Genomic DNA, 23,957 nt, shown 5'->3' with positions numbered 1-23,957 from the left:
CCACTGTGCTACCGTGCCGCCCCCAAACTGAGGTTGTGTAATCGGTGGCCTGCGTCGCCTCGCCCACCCAATTATCAGTTGTGTTATGTGCCATTTGGATTCTCCACTATAGGAAGGACACTGAGGTATTAGAGAGGAAAGAACGGCTATCTGGTATTAAAAATGAGAAATACTAGTTTCCAGGGATTAATAAGTCAAAAATGAAGGGATATATATGAACTTAAGACGGAATAGGATAAGCTGCTGAGACTGGGGAATGTAAACCTTCCATTAGTTATTTAAGCAGAGACCGTCAGGGGATTGGAGTAAACATTTGTGGAGTCCATAGAATCTCTCCAGTGCGGAAGAGGCCATTTGGCCCATCAAGTCTGCACTGACTCTGACAGAGTATCTTACCCAGGCCCTCTCTCCCACCCCATCCCCGTAACTCTGCGCATTTACCATGGCGAATCCACCTAATCACATTTTTGGACACTAAGGGGCAATTTATCATGGCCAATCATCTAACCTGCACATCTTTAGAGTGTGGGAGGAAACCAGAACCTCCAGAAGAAACCCGTGCAGACACAGGGAGAACATGCAAACTCCACGCAGTCACCCAAGGCTGGAATTGAACCTGGGTCCCTGGCACTGTGCGGCAGCAGTGCTGCAGCCTTTACAGAATAATTTAGGATTGGTAGTGCTGGTGTCTTCAGTATGTGACTTTATGCTTCACCTCAAATAGCCTTTAATCTCCACTATTTCTACAACTAATCAATAAAAGTGTTCAATAAAATGAAAAACACTTTTCGAGTTTTTCACCTGAATTGCTCACAGCAGTGTCCACAAGATTGAAATTTAATTGCTGGAAACAAAACTCCAGAGCAGTCTTTGGATCTTAAAGGGTTGGCAATTTTGATAGCTGATACTATACAATCATGATGTGGAGATGCCGGCGTTGGACTGGGGTGAACACAGTAAGAAGTCTCACAACACCAGGTTAAAGTCCAACAGGTTTATTTGGTAGCAAATGGTATTTGCTAATGGTACCAAATGCTACCAATACCATATGGTATTTGCTACCAAATAAACCTGTTGGACTTTAACCTGGTGTTGTGAGACTTCTTACTATACAATCATGCAGCTACAACACTGAAACAGGAAATCTCAATCATATAATAAATTGGCTTGTGTGTGTCAATTAAAAATAGACTCTTGAAGTTCGAGCAGATTTTGCAGATAAACTATTCCGTTTTATAATTGCGCCTTTTGCATTAATAATAAACTTCGAACAAAAAGTGTAATGGAGCTAATGGCAAATGAATTCTGGTTTCAATTCCATTGGCTGCATGCACGGATGGCAAAAATACCCTCCTTGGATATTCGAGCAAATCTCCCATGAAATCCTGAAATATGACCTTGTAATTTGGCAGACATTGGTGTGGACCATTGCCCAGTTTCTCCTGCCAGTATCCAGCATTATAATCAGACAATGGGACGGCCACTTCTTTGCCAGCATCAAAGATGGCAGTAACATCTTCAAATCGGCATCAGCAGTGGGGCGTATTGGATCCAGCCGAGCACCCGGTCGCTTTTCTTTGACGTTAGCACAGCGCGATCTGGGCGGCCTGCGTCGCCCCGCCCACCGAATTACCATACGACATGACGTTGCGGCGGCTCGGCTTGTGAGTGGTCAGTCAGGGTGTCAATCAGACGGGGGGGGGGCGGGGCGAGGAGTCGCTAAGCCTCGCCCCTGGACGGTGGCTCGTTGGGTGTTTGGCAGCCGGAGTGTTGAATGGCCTTTGAGAAAGGCGAGGGAGAAGCTGGAAAATTAGACAAAATAACGGCGGCTTCAAGCTCCGCGTGTCCCCGGGTCTGAGCTTCATCCTCCATCCGTTCAGTGAAGGAGCCTGCGGACGCGGGGGAGGGGGCGGGGTGCGATGAGACAAGGTACTGAAGCTTTACAATTCATCTGAAGCCGAGGCCGGTTGTAATGGGCCGGGCCGGGCCTGTCACTCCCTCCCTGGGTGAAAGCTCCCAGGCAGCGCCTCTGACTGTCCCTCTGCCGGCTGAGCAGGCTCAGTGCTCGGTGTAAGTGGCGGTGCCAGGCTGCCCTGGCTCCCAGCTGATTATATCATCTGCCTCTGTCCACTGTGACTGCTGTCACTCTGCTGCAGATGCCATTCTCACCCGGGTGGTTATTTCTCCCCCATGTTCCAAGGACTCTGATTTGTTCTGCAGTGAAACACCTCGGGCAGCTGCTCAAATTCACATCCTCCATCTCTGCAGCCTAACTCCCTGTTCAATCGTGAAAGTACAACATGGAGTTAGTGAATCATGTACAAAACACTCCTGTCTTGCCCTCCTCACCCCCCATCCCCCTCCATCCCATCCCCCTCCACCTTACAAAAGTAGCTTATTGTCCTTCGCATCTACTGGGTCTATCACTTACCCTCTCCATCACAACAGTTGTCAAGGATGAATGCCAAAGGCACATCACAGAAGGATGATCAGACAAATTGGCACCAAGCTAAGGAAGGAGGTACTGGGATAAAATGTCAAAACCTTCGCGTAGTTTTTAAAGAGCGTTTTGAAGGAGAGAGGTGGAACATTTTGGTTATGGTGACAATTCCAGAATTTAGAGCCTAGCTCAGAAGAAATAGGACCAGAAGTACTGCATTGACTGCTCTGCCATTTGATAAAATCATAGCTGATCTGATTGTGACCTTAACTCCACTTTTGTTCCCTGCCACACCGTCCCGCCCCCACCTTTTGTAAATCAAAAGTCTGTCTAACTCAGCCTGGTATACAGTCAATGCCTCGCCCTCTGTGAGTTCCAAAGATTAATGACCCTCTGAGAGAAGAAACCTCTCCTCATAATCACCTTAAATGGGAGATCCCTTATTTTGAAACTGTACCCCCCTCCGTAATAGATTTCCCCCAGAAGGGGAAACATCGTTTCAACATCTATCCTGTCAAGCCTTTCAGAATCGTATATGTTTCAGTAAGATCATCACTATTCTAAACTCCAAGAGTATCAGCCCAACTTGCACAACCAGCCCTCGTAAGACAGCCTCATCATCCTAGTAATCAGACTAGTGAACTTTCCCTGAACTGTTTCCAATCCAACGATGGCGGGAAGCTTGATTGTCAGTGGGGGATAAACAAGAAGCCAGAATTGGTGAAATGCGGGAGGGTTTCAGGACTGAATGAAGTTGATTTGATTTGATTTATTATTGTCACATGTATTGGGATACAGTGAAAAGTATTGTTTCTTGCGTGCTATACAGACAAAGCATACTGTTCATAGAGTACATGAGGAAGAAGGAAAGGAGAGAGTACAGAATGTAGTGTTACAGTCATAGCTAGGGTGTAGCGAAAGATCAACTTAATATAAGGTAGGTTCATTCAAAAATCTGATGGCAGCAGGGAAGAAGCTGTTCTTAAGTCCGTTGGGATGTGTCTTCAGACTTTTGTATCTTTTTCCAATGGAAGAAAGTATGTTCAGGGTGCGAGGTGTCCTTGATTATGCTGGCTGCTTTTCCAAGGCAACGGAAGTGTAGGTGGAGTCAATGGATGAGAGGCTGGTTTGCATGATGGACTAGACTGGGTTACGTTCACAACCCTTTGTAGTTTCTTGTGGCATGGTTTTACAGTGCTGCTTCACAGCATCAGGGATCTGGGTTCAATTCCAGCCTTGGGTGACTGTCTATGTGGATGTGATATGGAGATTCCAGTGTTGGACTGGGGTGAACAAGATAAGAGCTTACACAACACCAGGTTATAGCCCAACAGGCTTATTTCAAATCACAAGCTTTTGGAGCACTACTCCTTCGTCTTCACCTGACTTCAACTGACAAAGGAGCAGCGCTCCGAAAGCTTGTGATTGCAAATAAACCTGTTGGACTAAAACCTGGTGTCATGTGACCTCTCATTTTGTCTGCGTGGAGTTTGCACATTCTCCCCATGTCTGCAGGTTTCCTCCAAGTGCTCTGGTTTCCTCCCACAGTTCAATGATAAGTGAGCGAGGTGGATTGGCCATGCTAAATTGCCCCTTACTGTTAGGGGAATTAGCAGGGTAAGTACGTGGGGTTACAGGGATAGGGCCTGGGAGGGATTGTTGTCGGTGCAGAATTAATGGGCCAAATGGCCTCCTTCTGCACAGTAGGGATTTTGTGATTCTTGGTCCGAGCAGGAGCCATACCAAGCTGTGATACATCTGGAAAGGATGTTTCTGTGGTGCATCTGTAAAAATTGGTGAGAGTCACAGCCGAATTTCCCTAGCCTTTTGAGAAAGTTAGTGGGCTTTCTTAACTATAGCGACGGTGTGGAAGGACGAGTACAAGATTTTGGTGATCTGGATACGTAGAAACTTGACGTTCTCGACCATTTCCACTTCATCCCCATTGATGTAGACTGGGGCATGGTTCTCCACAATGCTGCCTGAAGTTGAGGGTTGGGAGGAGTGGAGGCATGGGAGTGGTTGAATAGGAGGATAAGAATTTTGAAATCAATCTGTTGGTGGCTAGTAGTCAGTGTAGGCAGTGGACACAGGAGAATGGCTCTTGGCAAGTTAGGATATTCGTAGCAGAGGTTTTAATGATCTCCAGGATGGAAGAGGAGAGGCTGGGCAGGAATGTGTTGGAATAATCAAGGCTGGAGATAATCAGAGCATTGAAGAGGGTTTTAGCAGCAGGTGAAGTAGTGCAGGGGCAGAGGCGGGAGGTATTAAGGTAATCAGCAGGTACCCAGTTTTAATATTTTTTACATTTCTCAATTTGTATGCAGTTTTTAAAAAAATCTGATTTTGGGATGTTGTTGCTAAGGTTACAATTAATTGCTTATCTGTATTTTTTCCTAAAATATACTTTTATGCATAAGGTTTGTAAAAGTACATTATGTAATGTTAAAGTTGAACTATTACACAAAGTGGAATCCAGGTCATTTTATTTAAGTACAGTATGTACCTCACCATACTCGCCATTGCAGGTGATATTTACAATGTACATTTACACTTCATGTTAAGCATTTTCTGGTGCACACAGCCCAAGGGGTTTTATATTGTTTCCAATCCCTCAGTGTATAACGGTGGGAGACCCTTTCTCCATTGAGCCTTTGCGAAGGCTGTCCCAAGTTTTGTGCATCCCTCATCATGTAGTACTGGACCCTGGAAGATGCCAGTCTGCAACATTTGGTTGTTGGCCAGCTGGGCAGACCAAGGAATGTCTTCCAGTACATGGATCCTCCAGCAGCAGTTGATGTTGATCTCAGTGTGCTCACCTGGGAATAGCCATCGAGCACTGAGTCCTGTATTACAGAGCTGCTCGGGATGAACCTTGATGAGAACAACTGCATCTCTCTCCACACTTGCTTTGCAATGGCACATTCCAGAAGGAGTTTGACTACAGTCTGTTTTCCACCCCAGCTGCTTAAAGGGTGGTTTCCAAGTATGCAGGAAGGATCTGACTGTGAGGGCTCTTCTCAATACCAGCCAAGCTACATCTTGGTGCTTGTTTGAAAGATCTGTGGTGAGACATTCTGCCAAGTGACTTTGAGAACATTGTGTGCATGGACTTGTGGTCAGAGGTGTTTTTCTGCACATACATTTCCATGAGGGACAAGTGACATAGCAAGATCCAATTGAGAAACTGTCCATTTTCGCTCACCACACAAAGCAGAGGTTGGTTTGGGTGACTACCATGTGGCTAGACCTCGTCATACAGAGCAATACCAAAAGCACCTCGCACCTAGAATCGTAGAACCCTACAGTGCAGAAAGGGGCCATTTGGCCCATCGAGTCTGCACCGACCACAATCCCACCCAGGCCCTACCCCCACATATTTTACCCGCAATCCCTCAAACCTCTGCATCTCAGGACACTAAGGGGCAATTTTTTTAGCATGGCCAATCAACCTTACCCGCACATCTTTGGACTGTGGGAGGAAACCGGAGCACCCGGAGGAAACCCATGCAGACACGAGGAGAATGTGCAAACTCGACACAGACAGTGTCCCAAGCCGGGAATCGAACCCGGGTCCCTGGAGCTGTGAAGCAGCAGTGCTAACCACTGTGCTACCGTGCCGCCCCATGATGACCATGTGCTAATCTAATCCTTTATAAAAATATGGAACAATACTTAAGATTGTTCCTGAGATACTGGGGCTATGGAAGTGTCAGCTGTGAAGTACAGTTTATAGAATATTTTTAATGAGTTGCAATACACTTGCAGTATATTGTTCTTTGGCTTTCTCTGATTACTGTGAGGTCATGAAGAAATATCCAAGATGTATTATCAGCCAAATGAGTACTTTTTAATGTGTTTTATTCTGTTGAAAGAAGTAGTGCAAGCTGTTCAATAGCTTCTCTTAAATTCTTGAGGTCTTGGTATTTAGAATTGAAGTTTATCATCATTGCTAAAATCATCAAAGTTGAGTATAAAACAGTGATTGTAGCCCAGCACCCAAACCATGTGTGATTGTATGTTGTTTGCTACCATAAGCTCAGAGATACAATGCACAAGTAACCTCTGTTGTATGCTGCTTAGTTGGAATTTAGGCTTTGCAATGTGAGCATGAATATGTTAAAGACAGTGTTGTGTGAAATGTGTCATCCTGAACTGCAGCACTGAATTTGAAGTCTTCTGATTTGTTTTCTAGATTTTAATGAAATTGCTGAGCCTGAGCTATTCAACTGCCTGAAGTGTACAAGGAGGAAAATACATTTATGGAACCAAATCTTCAGGAAACCTGTGAGGCTGATGCAGAAGAAGCGCAAAAAAAGGTTGTGTCTGTAGGAACTGCTCAAACTTCTGATGACACTACATCCCAAGTAAATAACGATCGATTGGGACCTACAGCCACTGATTTTCGCATGGGGATCCCTGCTGAGAACTGTGTGCGCTTGGAAACAGAAGCCATGTGTATGCCTGGTGGTACAGAAAGAGACCGTGGGAATTTAATGTTAATAAGCAATACTAGTAAGCGTACTTCATTTGTACCTGAAGCATCCATGCAAGTTGCTAAACCAATGGTTGCTATTAGAACATCAAGGCAAGCAACAACTGGTAACAAAAGTCCACAAAATGACAAAGGTCGACTTGTCCCTGGCTTAAAATTAACAACTGATCTTTTTACCACAGGTGTGGTAGCTTCTGGCGTGTCTGCAGATGAAACCCATCTAACTATTGGTACAACCCTTTTACAGCAAAGTGGTGACGTTAAAAAGGAGAGATACAAATCTGCAGCGAGTCATTCTACTGTGGGTAAGAGTACTCTGATATGTACCAGTCTCCCATCCAAGCATCTGGCAGTATCACAGGAGAGTACTTGGGAGATAGAAGGACAATTGAGAAAAGAAGTAAAAGATCAGCTGATTGATCATTTAAAACATCCTGCTGCAGATGAGAAAACTGCAGCTCTGAATCAGTGTGGAATGGAGTCTTGTCTAGCCGCTGATAGATTACCTATGCAGCAAAATACAGGCAAAAAACGGGGACGATGCAAAAAAGAGCAAAATAACTTGATGAGTAATCCAACAGTGGACCTCCATAATACAGCTGTGAATGGTAGTTCTAGTGAAGCAAGAACTGATCCTGTGAATGTCCCGAAGAAACGAGGAAGAAAACCTAAAAGTGCAATGGTTGCTCCTCCAAAGGAAATTCTCAGTTATGGTAACATTGAAAATGGTGGTGGCGATGAGATGGAAACTCCTGAACCATTGAAGATCCCAAAGAAACGAGCAAGAAAACCTAAAGAGGCAAAGGCAGTGTCTGTTAAAGGAATAGTACCGCAACCTTTATCAATGGGGGATTGTAATATTGCTGAGAATGGCGGTGATAGTGAATTGGGAGCTCCTCAACCAGTCAAGATCCCAAAGAAACGAGGAAGAAAACCTAAGAATGCAAAAGCAATGCCTGTTGAAGGAGTAATGCAACAAATTCCATCGATGGGCATTTGTGATATTGCTGAAAATGAAGGTGTTGGTGAGATGGGAACTCCTCAACCGGTGAAGAGTCAGAAGAAACGAGGAAGAAAACCTAAGCATGCAAAAGCAGTGCTGCAGAATCCATTAGCAGGTACTAATAGTTCGGAAAATGGTGGTGATCCTCAACCAGTGAAGATCCCAAAGAAGAGAGGAAGGAAACCTAAACATCTGATGGTGCCAAAAGAAGAGAATACAGATACCCATGGGCTGCTGAGGCCAATAGTCCAGAGATTATTGGAAGAGAGTGGTGCTGATGATGAACTAACAGCAAGTGGCCGACCAAAGAGGCGCGCAGCCAGAGCGTAAGAAAATTATCTTGTTGGCCACGCAAGCATGATTGAATTGTAGCTATGTGTTCCTAGTGGGCAAGACATCCTGCCAGGAGTGCAAAATTGGAAAATTAGTCCTCCAATCTCAACATGAACAAAACAAATCAGGGAGAGATCAAGACACTAAAATCAGTTTACATTAAGTATGAAACAACCATTGGGTGTGTTATTGATTCCAGTATTGCTAAATTTGTCGTGAAGCCCATAAGGTCTGTTGGTCTCTCCCCACATCATAATCAATGGTTGGCACTAAAATTTAGCGATGAATAGGATGTACTTGATTGACTGATTGTCAACACATTGGTGTATTGCAGGTTGCTGCCAGCCATCACTGGGACATGGTCATTCTCACTGTGTCCCACAGTTGGGGAACATATCAGTGTTCAGAGCAAAAACATGGAATGTGCTACTTGCTATGCTTGAATGCTTTGGCAAATGGAGATAATAAAACCATAATTTTCATATTAATATGAACAAAACCATTGCAGTATAATCAAGCTGTTTTCTTAGAACATTAAATTTGTTTTCTGGAAATTTTTTTGTTTTAAAAAAAATTATAAATGTTTTTAGCTTCCCATTTATACTCCCCTATTGTAAACTTCCTGGTTTCGAACTTTAGTTGTATTTTTTGCTGCATTTTACACAACAGCAATTCATCCAAAAGGGGATGGAGCTATTTCCCCGAGCAGTGTGGAATTTCAAAATGTGCTTTTAATCTGCGCTAGCTAACCGTAGGCTGTGCTCAGGCAAAAATTACTGTTACCTAATTTTCAACCTAAGTTAACATTTTCAAACATTTTTAATTTCATGGGATGTGGTGTCATTGACAAAGCCAGCATTTTTTGCCATCCCTAATTACTCTTCAACTGAGTGGCTTGCTCATAGAATCTCTAGCGTGCAGTAAGAGGCCATTTGGCTCATCGAGCCTGCACCGACAGCAATCCCACCCAGGCCCTGTCCCCGTAACCCCACGCAATTACCCTGTTAACCCCCTTGACACTAAGGGGCAATTTAACAAGGCTAATCAACCTAATCCACACATTTTTGGACTATGGGAGGAAACCAGAGCACCCAGAGGAAACCCATGAAGACACGGAGAGAACATGCAAACTCCACACAGGCAATCACACCCAAGGCTGGAATTGAACCTGGGTCCCTGGCGCTGTGAGGCAGCAGTGCTAACCACTGTGCCGCATTCATCAGAGGGCATTTAAGAATCAGTCTCATTGCTGTGGGTCTGGAGTCACATGTAGGCCAGACCAGGAAAGGATGGTAGATTTCCTTTTTTCTTTGTTTTTTTAAAGGACATTAGTGAAGAACTGAGTTCCTATGACAATTGGTGCTAATTTCATGTCACCGATACTGAGACTTTCCAATTCTAGATTTGTTTTTAATTAATTGAATTTAAATTTGACCAGCTGCCATGGTAGGATTTGAACACGTGTCCCCAGGGTATTAGCCTGGGTTTATGGATTACAAGTCTAGTGACATTACCACTAAGCCACCATCTGCCATTAAACAAAGGGAAGATGAGGGGAAAGCATTTGTAATCATGCCTTTCATGATCCGAGGATGTGTCAAAAATACTTTAAAAGCAATGTAATGCTATCATAATGTAGGAGAAGGCAGCCATATTGCACACAGCAAGATCTCACAATCAACAATGGGCTACATAACCATGCTTTCAAAGATTAAAGCTGCAAAACACAATGTAAGTTGTTTTTAAGTCATAAAGTGACTTTGATTTTCAAATTATTAAACAAATTGTACACCACTAGGGATTTTCACAGCAAGTTCATTTCAGTGTTAATGTAAGCCAACTTGTGACACTAATAAATAAACCACTTGTACAAAACAAAAGAATTTGTGAATACAACTCCTTTTTGGCCTCTCAGGTTATTTCTCATGGCTTGGTTGCTAGTACACTTGCCACAGAGTCAGTAAGTTCTGGGTTCACACCCCACTGCAGAGACTCGAGCACATAATCAGGCTCTCCTATATTATGGTAGTGGCATTTCCAAAGTATCACATTGCTTTTAAAACATTTTGACACATCCCTAAGTCATGAAAGGCATGATTATAAATGTTTTTCGGTGCTGCTGATCAAGGGATAAATATTAACAAGACACTGGAAGAACTCCTTGCTCCTCGAGGACAGACTTAGAACATAGAACATAGAACATTACAGCGCAGAACAGGCCCTTCGGCCCACGATGTTGCACCGACCAGTTAAAAAAAAAAACTGTGACCCTCCAACTTGGTTTAACTTCTCATTTAAAAGTTGGCACCTCTGACAATGTAGCACCTCATTAGTACTGCAGTAAGAGTGAGAGCCTTAGATGTTAAGTGTGGTTCTTAGTGCAAACTGCATGTGCTTGGGCGACAGAGAGGAAGATTCTGGCTGCTTCTCTCCCTGAGGGCTTTAATCACTATAATTCCTGGCTCCATAAGGCACCTCTGCTCCAAGTCCCATTCCTGTCCCAATTGAAGATGTGATTACTTTTTCTCTATCACTTCACAGAATTGTTAAAAATTTGTGCCAGGTGAGGTGTGCTCACCTCTGAGGCACAGTAGAGTCTGCTCCTGGAATGAAGCACCAGCCCCATATACCTGCCAGGATCAATCAGGTAGTTAATTGGCACAAAGAAGCATCACAAGAGGAGGGAGAATCTCTTTAACGTTGTGTGGGATCCCTGTGGCAAAAAAGAGATAATCCCCATAACCCCACACATTTACCATGGCTAATTCACCTAACCTGCACATCTTTGGACAGTGGGAGGAAACAGGAGCACCCGGAGGAAACCCACACTTGTTGGCCAAGACATATGGAGAACTCTCCTGCTCACCTCTGAATAGTGTCATGAGATATTTTACATCACAGGGCCTCCATTTAATGTTTCATCTGAAACAGTGAACGTGTTCCTCCAAACTGTCACAAAAGGTTATGATTCAAGTCCTGGAGTGTTGCTTGAAGCCACAACCTACTGACTCAAAATCAGAGTGTTGCCCTTGTGTCAAGCAGACACTTTGCTGAATAAAATATGGCATAGAATCAAGAGTGGTTCAGAGCAATTGCACAGAACGTGCAAGTGATTAGAACTTTGACAGGTAATATCTGCTACAAATTGAACCTGCTACATAAAGGAAGGAAAAAATGGTGACGCATGGACTCCATAAAATGCAACATTCACCCCCGAGCTCTCGCCCCACTCTGGGAAGGAGTTAAAGACAGATTTTGAAAAACTTGCATTTATGTAGTATCTCATCATGCTCATTACACCAAAGCTTGTCAGAGCCACAGTTACACTTATTTTTTAAGTCACTGTTATGTAGAAGAATGTGCTCAGAACAAGGTCCTGCAAACAACTAATGGAATAAGTGACCAGTTATTGTGCTTTGGTTGAGGAATAAGTGTTAGTCCCCTTCTCTGCAAATAGTACTGTGGGATCTTTTACTTGCACCTGAACAGCTGGGGCCTCCATATAGCATCCCATCCAAAAGCTGAAATTTTTGGCAATGCAGCATCTTCTGGGTATTGCACTAAAGTATCAACCTGGACATGTGCTGAAACTCTAGAGTGGGGCCAAATCCCCAAGCTTCTGTCTCAGGTGAGAGTGCTACCACTAAACAAAATCCTATTACATTATAAGTATGTCCAGCGAACACAAAACATCATTTAGTAAAACTATTAGAATGGTAAACACCATACAAATCTGAAAGTCAAGATCGAACTGTACAGTTTTGTGCTCGTCACAGAGACAAAAGGGATGCATTCAAGTTTTGGAAATAGTATGAAGAGAGCCTGAAGGCGACTCCTGATGTTAGATGCCCAAAGAAATGCAAGCTTTTCAGGTATGAAAGCATCCAAGAGGGGACATTCTAGACGTACAGATTGCAGACTATACAAATGATAAATCTGAAAGATTACTTTTAAGTTAAATATTGAAAATAGAAGCACCACTGGCTCAAACTAATTGGCATTAATTCTAGCACAGATATTGGAAAGTCCACAGATTGATAAATACCTGATTTGAACTCTTGAATAGAAGATGTGAAAACCTTGTGTCATTTAAAAGTCACTTGTATACTTTGTAATTTTTTTTATTCATTCATGGGTGTCGCTGTCTGGCCAGTATTGATTACCCATTCCTAGCTGTCCTTGAGAAGGTGATGGTGAGCTGCCTTCTTGAAACGCTGCAATACAATTGAGTGACTTGCAAGGCCATTTCAGAGGCCAGTAGAGAGTCAACCACATTGCTGAAGGGAGTCGCATGTAGGTGAGTCCGGGTAAGGACGGCAGATTTCCTTCCCTAAAGGACATTGGTGAACCAGATAGGTTTTTCCGACAATCGACAATGGTTTTGTGGTCATCAGTAGACACTTAATTCCAGATACTTTTTATTGAATTCAAATTCCACCATCTGCTGTGGCGGGATTCAACCTGGGTCCCCAGAACATTAGTTGAGTTTCTGGATTAATAGTCTAGCGATAATACCACTCGTCCCCTAACATGGATGTTTAAACCGAAATGGATCCGAATAGTCTTGCTCATCCATAATTGGTTTGTTATATGGTAAGGTATAATAGAGTAAGATTAAAGTTCACTCTGGCTTATTTCCATGTCTGAACAGCTCTGCTTATTGAGATGTTTCTCTGGCTTCTCTGCAAGCGTTTGCCAATTAGTATCATATTAAGAGCCATTTCGTAACATCTAGAGTCTGAGTTTGATTTGAAGTAGGTTCTGTTACATCACACGGTCATCTTTTTTTTTCTTTTGATGTGTTTACTTCCTTTTGTCTTTCTTGGATCTCTTCATATTGTGTCCTGTCCAGAATCAGTCTCGGGTATCTAAAACTGTCTCTGGAAAGTGCACAAGGTGATTGACTGTTTCACTCTGTTGCAAACACTTTATCTCTGCTTGATAATGGCTCTGATGGTTACCGCATAACTGAGATTAATAACCCACAATGTGGAAGGATTACAGATTCTTAATGTGCTACTTCACAATACAATATGCTGACCTCTTAATGCATCATACTGTTTAATTTTTGTTTGTGTGTCTGTGTAGCCTGTCAATCATGGGCCACTTGTTTTATGCATTTGAGGACATTATTTTATCTTCTGTATGTTTGACCTTTTCCCAAAATAGTACATAGGTTAAATTGCATTGTATTTTTAAAGTCATACTTTGGCTTATGTTGTACATATGATGTAATTGCTTGGTTGAGGGTGGGTACGAGTGGGAGGAGAATAGTTGGTGAATGTGATGGAAGATAGCAGGCTATGTGTAATTCTATGAAGTAGCCTGCACTTGTCTGTGTTATCTAATGTTAATATGTCTTTAGATTATCTATTAAGATGCATTGTGTTTTCTTTCAGTGCCTTGCTTTACCTGCATGAAATAGTAGAAGAAATAAAATCACCTACTTATAAAATAGATGATGTGGCTTACAGTACAAACGATAATGAACCAGACCAACCCCCGAATCAATCACTGTCTGAACAGTGCTCCCCTAAACAAAGAAGGGGAAGGAAGAAGAAAAAATTCAATGATGTTTTTGATGACTTGTCAGATGACAAAGATTTTGTGGTCTCTGATGGAATAACTGATGAAGAAGAGGAAGAGGAGGAGCAGGAGGAAGAAGAAGAAGAAGAAGAAGAACTGAGTGAAGTTGAAATGTTCAGTGATGTTTCTGAATTGAATCTGGATGACTCTCGTGATGGGGAAGGGCAGAAGCAAAGAAGGAGTTCAGTAAATGTGAGTTATTTAGATTACAGTCTATCTCTGTAGCCATCTGCATGTAACCGTTGCATGTATGTTAAGTGGTAACTTAGGATGCTATATTCTGAGCATGCAGCAGAATCTCACACAATTGCCCCCAGAGTCTCTGTATTTTAATGTTTTGGGACCAGACTGGAAACTATTACTAATTTATTGGATGGTATGGACACAGTCGGGGTAATTGTGTGAAAGGAGTTAAAATTGTCCTGGTGGCCTATTGTTTACATCCTGCGTAGATATTGCCACCTTCAGTATTAAGCTGTTTTCTGAGTTGTTGGCAAGAATATCACTGAGAGATCCTAGCTTTATATATGCAGATCATGTATGTTGACACTCCATTAGTTCCCCTACAGTAATTTTCTGTTTTTGCGTGGAAGATATGTAATTTTCTCACCACCAGAGGCTATTTAAGATTGTTTTTTTTTGCTTCTCTTGTGGTACCAGGAGGAGCTGGATTGCTTCTCCGAGCTCCATGAGGAAAGTTTAGGTCTTTCTTTCTCCAGTGTTACTTTTCCTTGGTGCAATCCAGCCCACTTTTTTTGGAAAAGCAGCTAACCAATGGCATGCAAATCAGGAAATCAATCAAAAGTCCAATCAATCTATAACATCTGCTTTCCTCCTCACTGACCTCCCTCACCCTCGATGGGATTTTCTTCTTGTTCATCCTCCAAGGCAACGATGATCATGTTCATCATCTGTGGTGTTTGGGTTCTGGTGGGTACATGGGTGACTGTTAAGGCTAATCTGTGCCCAGAAGGTACCACTTCAAATAGGATAACGCAGGCAGTTTAACTTTGAACAAGTTGCTGACCCAGGATTTCTTCTCCTTGCAGTTTCTCTGCCTCTGATATTTTCTTGTTTATGAAAGAGGGTGGACAGTTTTTTATTTGATTGTGCCAGAGCCCGAGCTTCTCCCGGGATTCAAAGTCAATATTAAAACTCATAAGCGAAGTCTTCAAAGTGGCCTTGAAACAATTTGTTTGGCCACCATTAGAGTGTACCATAGCTTCAGGTTCTCCATAGAAGATTTGCTTTGGTGAGAAAGTGCCTTGATCAGCCCAACTCGATTGTGACTGTCTCAGCATTATGTGGATGCTTGGCACACCAGCTCAGGTGAGCACCTAAGTGTCTGGTATTTTGTTCAGCCATCTGATCTTCAGAAGGCAGCTCAAGTGAAAGTGGTTGATATTGTTGGCATGATGCTGATACACAGTCCAAATATTGCATGCGTAGACCAGAGTGGACACAGCTATTGCTCTATAGACTTTCAATTTGGAAGGCACACTTTTCTTCATTCCCAAACAGATGTTCAAAACCCGCTGAAGGCTACACTTGCTTCGGCAATTCTTGCATGTGTCTCATTGTCAACATAGACAGGCCGAGAGAACGTGCTGCCGATATAAGTGAATTTATCCATTGTTGACAGGTTCTGGTCATGGATTGGAACTTTGGGCTTGAAATATGCCTTTCCTGGAGAAGGTTGATACATGTCTTCACTTATCTTTGTGCTGATTGTGAGGCTGAAGTTGTCACGTGCATAGGAGATCAAGTCCATAAATATGTTGCATATCCAGCTCTGAACCGGCAGCTAGTGCACATTGGTAAACAGGAAATCACAAAGCATGTCCTTGGAGACCTTAGCCTTTGCCACCCCTTCCACCTGAAAGAATTTCCAGTATTTCCTCCAAGGCGATGTGGACTGCCTGTGTCTACTAAAACCATAAGAAAACCACGGCCGTGGTAATGAGGCAGACAAAGGTGTTATTTCTTATGATGTGGACAATGTTGGCACGATCACATTTACAGCTCACCCCTGAAGCAATTGTGTTAGGGCTTTAAACTAAATAGTGGGTGGGGGGGGGGGAAGAAGAAGAGAGGAGAGAGAGAGAGACTAAGGGTGTTGTAGGACTGAGGGTGTTGTACCCAAATGTGCGCAGTATATGGAACAAGGTAAATCAGCTTGTTGCGCACATTGAAATTGGCCGGTATGATGATGTGGGCATCTCAGAGACGTGGCTGCAAGGGGATCAGGGCTGGGATCTAAATAACCAAGGATATGTGTCCTATCGAAAGCAGATGGGCAAAGGGGGCAGGGTTGCATTGTTAGTAAGGAATGAAGTTAAATCGATAGCAAGAAGCGATATAGGATCAGAAGGCATAGAATCTCTGTGGGTAGAGTTGAGGAATCGCAAAGATAAAAAGACCCTGATGGGAGTTATATCGAGGCCCCCTAGCAGTAGTCAGGATGTGGGACAGAAAATAAATCAGAAGATAGAAAAAGCATGTAAAAACGGCAATATTACAATAATCATGGGGGACTTCAATATGCAGGTGGACTGGGAAAATCAGGTAGGCAATGGATCCCAATAAAAGGAATTTGTGGAATGTCTAAGAGATGGGTTTTTTGAAGCAGCTTGTGACTGAGCCTACGAGGGAAAAGGCAATTCTGGATTTGGTGATGTGTAATGAGGCAGATTTGATTAGGGAACTTAAGGTGCAAGAACCCTTAGGGAGCAGTGACCACAATATGATAGAATTTACCCTGCAGTTTGAGAGGGAGAAGCTGGAGCCAGATGTAACGGTATTACAATTAAATAAAGGTAACTACAAAGACATGAGGGAGGAGCTGGCCAGAGTTGATTGGAAAGGGAGCCTAGCAGGGAAGACAGTGGAACAGCAATGGCAGGAGTTTTTGGGGGTTATTCGGGAGGCACAACAGAAATTCATCCCAAGGAGGAGAAAACATGCTAAGGGGAGGACGAGGCATCCAAGGCTGACGAGGGAAGTCAAGGAGAGCATAAAAGTAAAAGAAAAAGCATACAAAGTGGCTAGGATTATTGGGAAACCTTTAAAAGCGAGCAGAGGACACCAAAAAATAAAGTGGGAGGGAGAAGATTAAATATGAGTGTAAGCTAACTAGTAATATAAAAGAAGATAGGAAGAGTTTTTTTTTCAATATATAAAAGCTAAGAGAGAGGCAAAAATAGACATTGGACCATTGGAAAATGAGGCTGGAAAAGTAATAATAGGAAATAAAGAAATGGCAGGGGAACTGAATAGTTACTTTGCATCAGTCTTCACGGTGGAAGACACCAGTGGGACGCCAGAGCTCCTGGAGAATCAGGGGGAACCGGTGAGTGTAGTGGCCATCACTAAGGAGAAGGTTTGGGGAAACTGAAAGGTCTGAAGGTGGATAAATCACCTGGACCAGATGGACTATATCCCATGTTTCTAAAAGAGATAGCTGAGGAAATTGTGGAGCCAGGGAGGATCCCAGAGGACTGGAAAGTAGCTAATGTAACACTGCTGTTTAAGAAGGGAGGGAAGCAGCAGATGGGAAATTATAGGCCAGTTAGCCTGACTTCAGTCATTGGCAAGATTTTAGAGTCCATTATTAAAGATGAGATTGCGGAGTATTTGGAAGTGCATGATAAAATAGGACTGAGTCAGCACGGCTTCGTCAAGGGGAGGTCATGTCTGAGGAGGTAACAAGGAAGTTAGATGAAGGAGAACCGGTGGACGTGATTTATTTAGATTTCCAGAAGGCCTTTCTTTGACAAGGTTCCGCATAGGAGACTTAAATAAGTTAAGGGTAAGATCCTGACATGGAGAAAGGATTGGCTGACTGGCAGAAATGATGTAGAGATGCCGGCGTTGGGCTGGGGTAAACACAGTAAGGAGTCTAACAACACCAGGTTAAAGTCCAACAGGTTTATTTGGTAGCAAACGCCACTAGCTTTCGGAGCGCTGCTCCTTCGTCAGGTGAGTGGGAGATCTGCTCATAAACAGCAAACAGGGCATATAAAGACACAAACTCAATTTTCTGAATAATGATTGGAACGCGAGTCTTTACATATTCGGGTAAGCATTCTCCAAGGTGGCCTTCACGACACACGACAGCGCAGAGTTGCTGAGCAGAGACTGATAGCCAGGTTCCGCACACATGAGGGTGGCCTAAACCGGGATCTTGGGTTCATGTCACACTATCTGTAACTCCCACAACTTGCCTGGACTTGCAAAGTCTCACTGGCTGTCCTGTCTGGAGACAATACACATCTCTTTAACCTGTGCTAATGCTCTCTCCACTCACATTGTCTGTATCTTTAAGACTTGATTAGCTGTAAAGACTCGCATTCCAATCATTATTCATTATTCTGTAAATTGAGTTTGTGTCTTTATATGCCCTGTTTGCTGTTTATGAGCAGATCTCCCATTCACCTGATGAAGGAGCAGTGCTCCGAAAGCCAGTGGCGTTTGCTACCAAATAAACCTGTTGGACTTTAACCTGGTGTTGTTAGACTCCTTACTGTGACTGGCAGAAGGCAGAGAGTGGGGATACAGAGGTCTTTTTCAGGATGGTAGCCGGTGACTAGTGGTGTGCCTCGGGTCGGTGCTGGGACCACAACTTTTCACAATGTATACTAACGATTTGGAAGAAGGAACTGAAGGCACTGTTCCTAAGTTTGCAGATGATACAAAGATGTGTAGAGGGGCAGGTAGTATTGAGGAAGCGGGAGGCTGCAGAAGGACTTGGACAGGCTGGGAGAATGGACGAAGAAGTGGCAGATGGAATACAGTGTGGAAAAGTGAGAGGTTATGCACTTTGGAAGGAGGAATGGAGGCATAGACTATTCTCTAAATGGGGAAATACTTAGGAAATCAGAAACACAAAGCAAAGTCCTTGTTCAAGATTCTCTTAAGGTTAACGTGCAGGTTCAGTCAGCAGTTAGTAATGCACATGCAATGTTAGCATTCATGTCGAGGGGGCTAGAATACAAGAGCGGGGATGTACTTCTGAGGCTGTATAAGGCTCTGGCCAGACCGCATTTGGAGTATTGTGAGCAGTTTTGGGCCCTGTATCTAAGGAAGGATGTGCTGGCCTTGGAAAGGGTCCAGAGGAGGTTCACAAGAATGATCCCTGGAATGAAGAGCTTGTCGTACGAGGAACGGTTGAGGACTCTGGGTCTGTACTCGTTGGAGTTTAGAAGGATGAGGGGGGATCTTATTGAAACTTACAGGATACTGCGAGGCCTGGATAGAGTGGACGTGGAGAGGATGTTTCCACTAGTAGGAAAAACTAGAACCAGAGGGCACAACCTCAGACTAAAGGGATGATTCTTTAGAACAGAGATAAGGAGGAATTTCTTCAGCCAGAGAGTGGTGAATCTGTGGAACTCTTTACCTGTGGAGGCGAGGTCATTGAGTGTCTTTAAGACAGAGATAAATAGGTTCTTGATTAATAAGGGGATCAGAGGTTATGGGGAAAAGGCAGGAAAATGGGGATGAGAAAGAAATATCAGCCGTGATTGAATGACGGAGCAGACTCAATGGGCTGAGTGGTCTTATGGTAATTACAATTGGGTGGCTTCAGAATGCGTTAAAAATCAATCACCTACTATAAAACTTGATTGATAGGTTTCCCTCTATGCTGAGCATTAGTGAACCAGTTGAGTTTTCTTAACACACTGGCAGCTTTCATGGTGAGTATTTTTCTCCGTGCTAGCCCACAAACTGCCACGTGTGTTGAGTTATGTTTCAAATTGTGCCATGATGGAATTTAAATTTACAAACATCTGATTGCTAATCCAACACCATCACCTGTACAAAATGTTTTGATTTTACTATTGCTTCCGAGTTAAACTGGAGAACTTTTTCAACTTCATATCAGTAGCTTTGATACACAGTGACAAATATATATATGGCTATGGACAATGTTTTCATCACAGTGGCTTATCTCCAAAGGAGAGAATTGCAGGAATGATGTTCCTTTAACTGTGGTTTTCTTGGTAGTTTGGAAATGTCACCATTTCCTTGGTGCTGTAAATTAAAGATGAATTATGACTTTTTTCCTCATTAGCGGCATTGTTCTGTTGGAATCATTCCAGCTCTTGATAGTCATTGTATTGTCTGTTTTGAGACCATAACTAATTAGAAGCTTTTTAAAATTAATCTAAAAGAACAATAGTCTGCCATAAAGACTTTTATAGTGCTTAACAAGTCATTGTCAGGTTTATCTATTGCCGTTGTCATTAATCTGCTTTGCACATGTTGATCATCTTTAGTGGATGTTTTCAAGGGCTTCAATTCAGATTATTCCTTGGAGTTCTCAGAATTTAAGAAGGTGGCAGTGACCTTTTTGGTTTGACTTTGACAACAGTGTCAACATTAAGTATTTCCAACTCAGTTATAGCATGACTAAATTGAGAATAAAGCCCCAAAAATGGCTGAAAGGAAAATAACAGTGATGTTTTGGCAATTCAAATATGGGTGTTTTTAATGATATAAAATAGACTAATTCAGTTGGTCTGCACACAGTGGTTATATGATGCAAGTCGAGTAATTTCTGTTGATTGGATATTGTGTTGCTCGAGCATGCTTCTCCTTCAGGTACAATGCCCTAAGAGGGTGTTGGTGACCATGGACTTAATTGGACTGGCCTGTGATTACACTTTGCAAAGTACTGCAGAGGTTTGCCATTGTCTTCGGCAGTGTGGCTGATCAGAAACCTCTCCCACACTTTACCGCCTACCATCAGGTATATTGGAAGGATTTACAGGCTAATAATCAACCTGTTTGGCCACATAAAAAGCGCATACCTTCCATGGCCATCAAGTCCTGAAGTGGGACTTGAACCCGGAGCTTCTGGACCAGAGGTAGGGAAGCTACCACTGGACCACAAAACCTCTCTTCCTCACATACAACATCTCAAAGTGTGCCTTTTGTCACTTTAATAAATCTCTTTAGAAAAAGCTAAGATTAAATCCTCAGTGCAGTTTATTGTATCAGAGATGACATGTCCTTGACATACAAAGCTTAGGCTGAAGAAACATTTGAGGTTAGTGTATTTTTGATGATTGAACTAGTTTTATTTGGGGGCCCTTTTGGTCTGAAGATTGGATTTTATGGAAAGACATGTCTTTAAAGAAATAACTATTAAGTATTTTATTTTCAGAAACAATTTTGCAGTACAAAACGTCGGCTATTTGGAAACTTTGCAAATGGTCTTCCTAATACTATAATGGTACCAGTGTGGGAAGCTACAACAATTACAAGAAAACAGTAAGTCTCAGAGCTCCTTTTTTGATTAGAAAAATAAACAAGTAAACTATTATAATGCACCTACAGATGTGATTATATTTTAGATTTTGAAAATGTAGTTGGTTTATCTAATATACAAATCTCTTTTGGGACTTGGGATATTCGACTATGTAGCTGATACTATATCAGTGCTAGTTTTGTTTTATTCCTTACAAGTGCAAAGGAGTAAGTGAATAGTTTAAAGCATTCACAAGATTTGAATGCCCATAGATGCATTTCTTACTTTCCTTTGTCTTCTACAACTTTACCTATTAGTGTTATCCTTCATTTGTATCCTAACTGTAAAGGTATCCATCTATACCTTCTCCCAGTGTCACTCCTGCTCCTCCTGGGTCCACAGGATGGTGTTTCTTAAACAAATTAGAGATCCTTGGTGAATCCTGAAACCCACCACACACGCCCCCTCATTGTGACCAATTTCTCAAAAGGGCCCTTTCATGGATATTAGGTTTCTAATTTACTCATTTGTGCGGCCTAATGCCTGTAGGGCAGAGCAGAGGAATTGAAAGCTGTACAATGGTAGAATGCAGTGAGGTAGTGGACATGTTTATGAATTAGTGTGAACATTTTAAATTCAGTACATTGGGGGGGGGAGGAGTGAAGCCTCCAGAGGTTGGTGAGAGTAGAGGCCAGGGACATGTCAGACATGACTGAGGACAGCAGATGTTGTACGTTTAGAATTAATGTAATGTGGAATTCAGAAGGCTGGTGAGGAAATCATTGGTGGCGTCAATGCAGCAGCAACCAAAGCATAATGCTGTTTGAGGTTGCGTCAACAGAATTGAGAGATCATGCAGGGAATTGAGTGCAAGAATGAGGATTTTAAACTTAATGCATTTGGGTTAAGAGGAAACAAGGGTGTGAGAACAAGAACAGGCTTTCACTAGTGGTACAGAGCAATAAGAATGCAGGCAGGAAGTGGAAGGTAAGTGGTTTTGTGTTAAGTAAGAAATGAGGTTTAACAGAGTGAAACCTGTTAGAGTTAAGCAGTAATACAAAAGCAAAATCCTGTGGATGCTGGAAATCTCGGGGGAAGTAGTGCTGGAAGTACTCAACAGGTCAGGCAGCATCTGTGGAGAGAAACAGATGGCAGAATTCTCCCATCCTGGAACTAAGTCCCATGGTGTGGTAGGAACTGGAGTATTTCCCGCAGCGGAGGCTGGGAGGAAAACATGCCAAATCTTCCGGCATGACCCCTTAGTGATGCAATTTAGTGTATTCAATGGTGAGGTAGGCTTGATGGTGTGTAGTCCGACATATTGAAAAGGTACCAAACATCCCTAACCACGATTGAAAAAAGGTGAACCTCCTGAAAATAAAGATAGATTGCTGGGAGCACTCTGAGCTGGAAGATTGTCAGCCTGAAAACGATGCTAATTTTCCAGGAATTTTTGAGGCTGGAAGATGGAACCCCCTCCCATTCAAATCTGGAAGGTCCACCTGCAGATGCACCCCCCACCCACTGCTGTGGTGTTCCAGGTCCAGGGTTGCCAGCAGCCTTCGTCTTGAACTCTGAAGGCAACCCCGGACATTGTTCAGTAGCATCGCAACTTCTGCATGTCACGTTGTTCCAGATGTGTTTCATAACGGTGTGTTTTCCTGCTGGTAGTGCGCAGAATCGGGTGTGGGTGGTCAAGCATTCATTTGAATCCATTAGCGGGATGCGAATGAGTTTCACGCTGGCCTCCAACAGGTTTCCCGATCTGCCATGGTGTGAAATAGCAGAAGATTAGAGTTAAGCAAAATTTGAACCTGACTACACACTGCTTTTATCTGAGGAAGTATCTGGGGGAGAGAGGGATTTTGGGGCAAGGATAGAGTTTACCTAATGGTTAGTTGGTGAATATTCTCCTTTAGTCCTAAAATAATGTAAACGAATTAATCTGGTAACATTGGTGGTGGTGTAATTGAGGCAGGTGGTGGAGAGATGGAGTTGCAGGTATATGTACATGTATGGAAACTGATTCCATGCTTGTGATTGATGTCATTGAAGAGTAACATGTAACCAAGGCATTGGTGGCGCCCAATGATAGAACTTTGCAGCACTCCTGAGGTGACTATCTAGGGACAAGAAAAATAATTGTTGAAGGTATGTTGATACCTAGAGCTAAATAAGGATGCTTTGTGGAATTTGACCATTGGAGAGAATTGATGGGGGAGGATGGAGTGGCTGATCATGTGTAACAACATGAAGAGGCTGAGGAGAGGCAACACATTTATGGTAAAATAAATTATGTAATTTGTTAATTAGCCCAAGATTGTCTGGGTGTAAAACAGACTGAAGGGATTAAATTGGAAATTGTGGCAGATGTGTGTTTGAAGGTGGCTGACAATGATTCATTTGTTGGTTTAGAGGAAAGGGTGGTTAAATATGGGGCAATGTTTGGAGAGGTCTCGAAGTAGGCATTTTGAGGAGGCACATGATGGCAGTTCTCAAGGAGCGGAAAATAGTGTGTGTGTGTTCAAAGAGAGTCATTAAAGCTGAAAATTGGAGAAAGGAAGGGTATGTGTGGCCATGAGTTTTAAAGTTTATTTATTAATGTCACAAGTAGACTCACGAAAAAACATTGCAATGAAGTTACTGTGAAAATCATGAGATGGGCATGGTGGAGTCTGTGAGAGTAAATGGGAGATGGAGAGTGAGGGAAGGATTGGGTTAAAAGGTTGAGCTAACTGAGCAGATCGTCTAACTATTGAAAATGTGAAAATCAAATAACTCAATTTCTTTTCTTGGCATTTACAATGCATTTATTGTCAAGATAAGGAAGTACATAACTGAACTAAAT

The 23,957-nt window shown here is 42.8% G+C and overlaps 1 protein-coding gene across 3 annotated transcripts in view; it reads left to right on the top strand.

Moving 5' to 3' along the window:
• Nucleotides 1-1,741: 1,741 nt before the first annotated feature.
• gtf3c2 (general transcription factor IIIC, polypeptide 2, beta) overlaps nt 1,742-23,957 on the top strand; it is a 96,297-nt gene continuing 74,081 nt past the window's right edge. For all 3 annotated transcript variants that reach the window (XM_078212973.1, XM_078212972.1, XM_078212974.1), the window contains exons 1-4: nt 1,742-1,929; nt 6,636-8,264; nt 13,671-14,049; nt 21,026-21,132. In XM_078212973.1, coding sequence (XP_078069099.1) covers nt 6,703-8,264; nt 13,671-14,049; nt 21,026-21,132 — 2,048 coding nt within the window. In that variant the 5' untranslated portion in view covers nt 1,742-1,929; nt 6,636-6,702. The remainder of the gene's footprint in view (nt 1,930-6,635; nt 8,265-13,670; nt 14,050-21,025; nt 21,133-23,957) is intronic.

Source organism: Mustelus asterias, chromosome 5, assembly GCF_964213995.1.
Source record: "Mustelus asterias chromosome 5, sMusAst1.hap1.1, whole genome shotgun sequence".
NCBI classification, from domain to species: Eukaryota; Metazoa; Chordata; class Chondrichthyes; order Carcharhiniformes; family Triakidae; genus Mustelus; species Mustelus asterias.
Note: the sequence above shows the minus strand (reverse complement) of the source record. Positions and strands in the feature narration are given on the sequence as shown.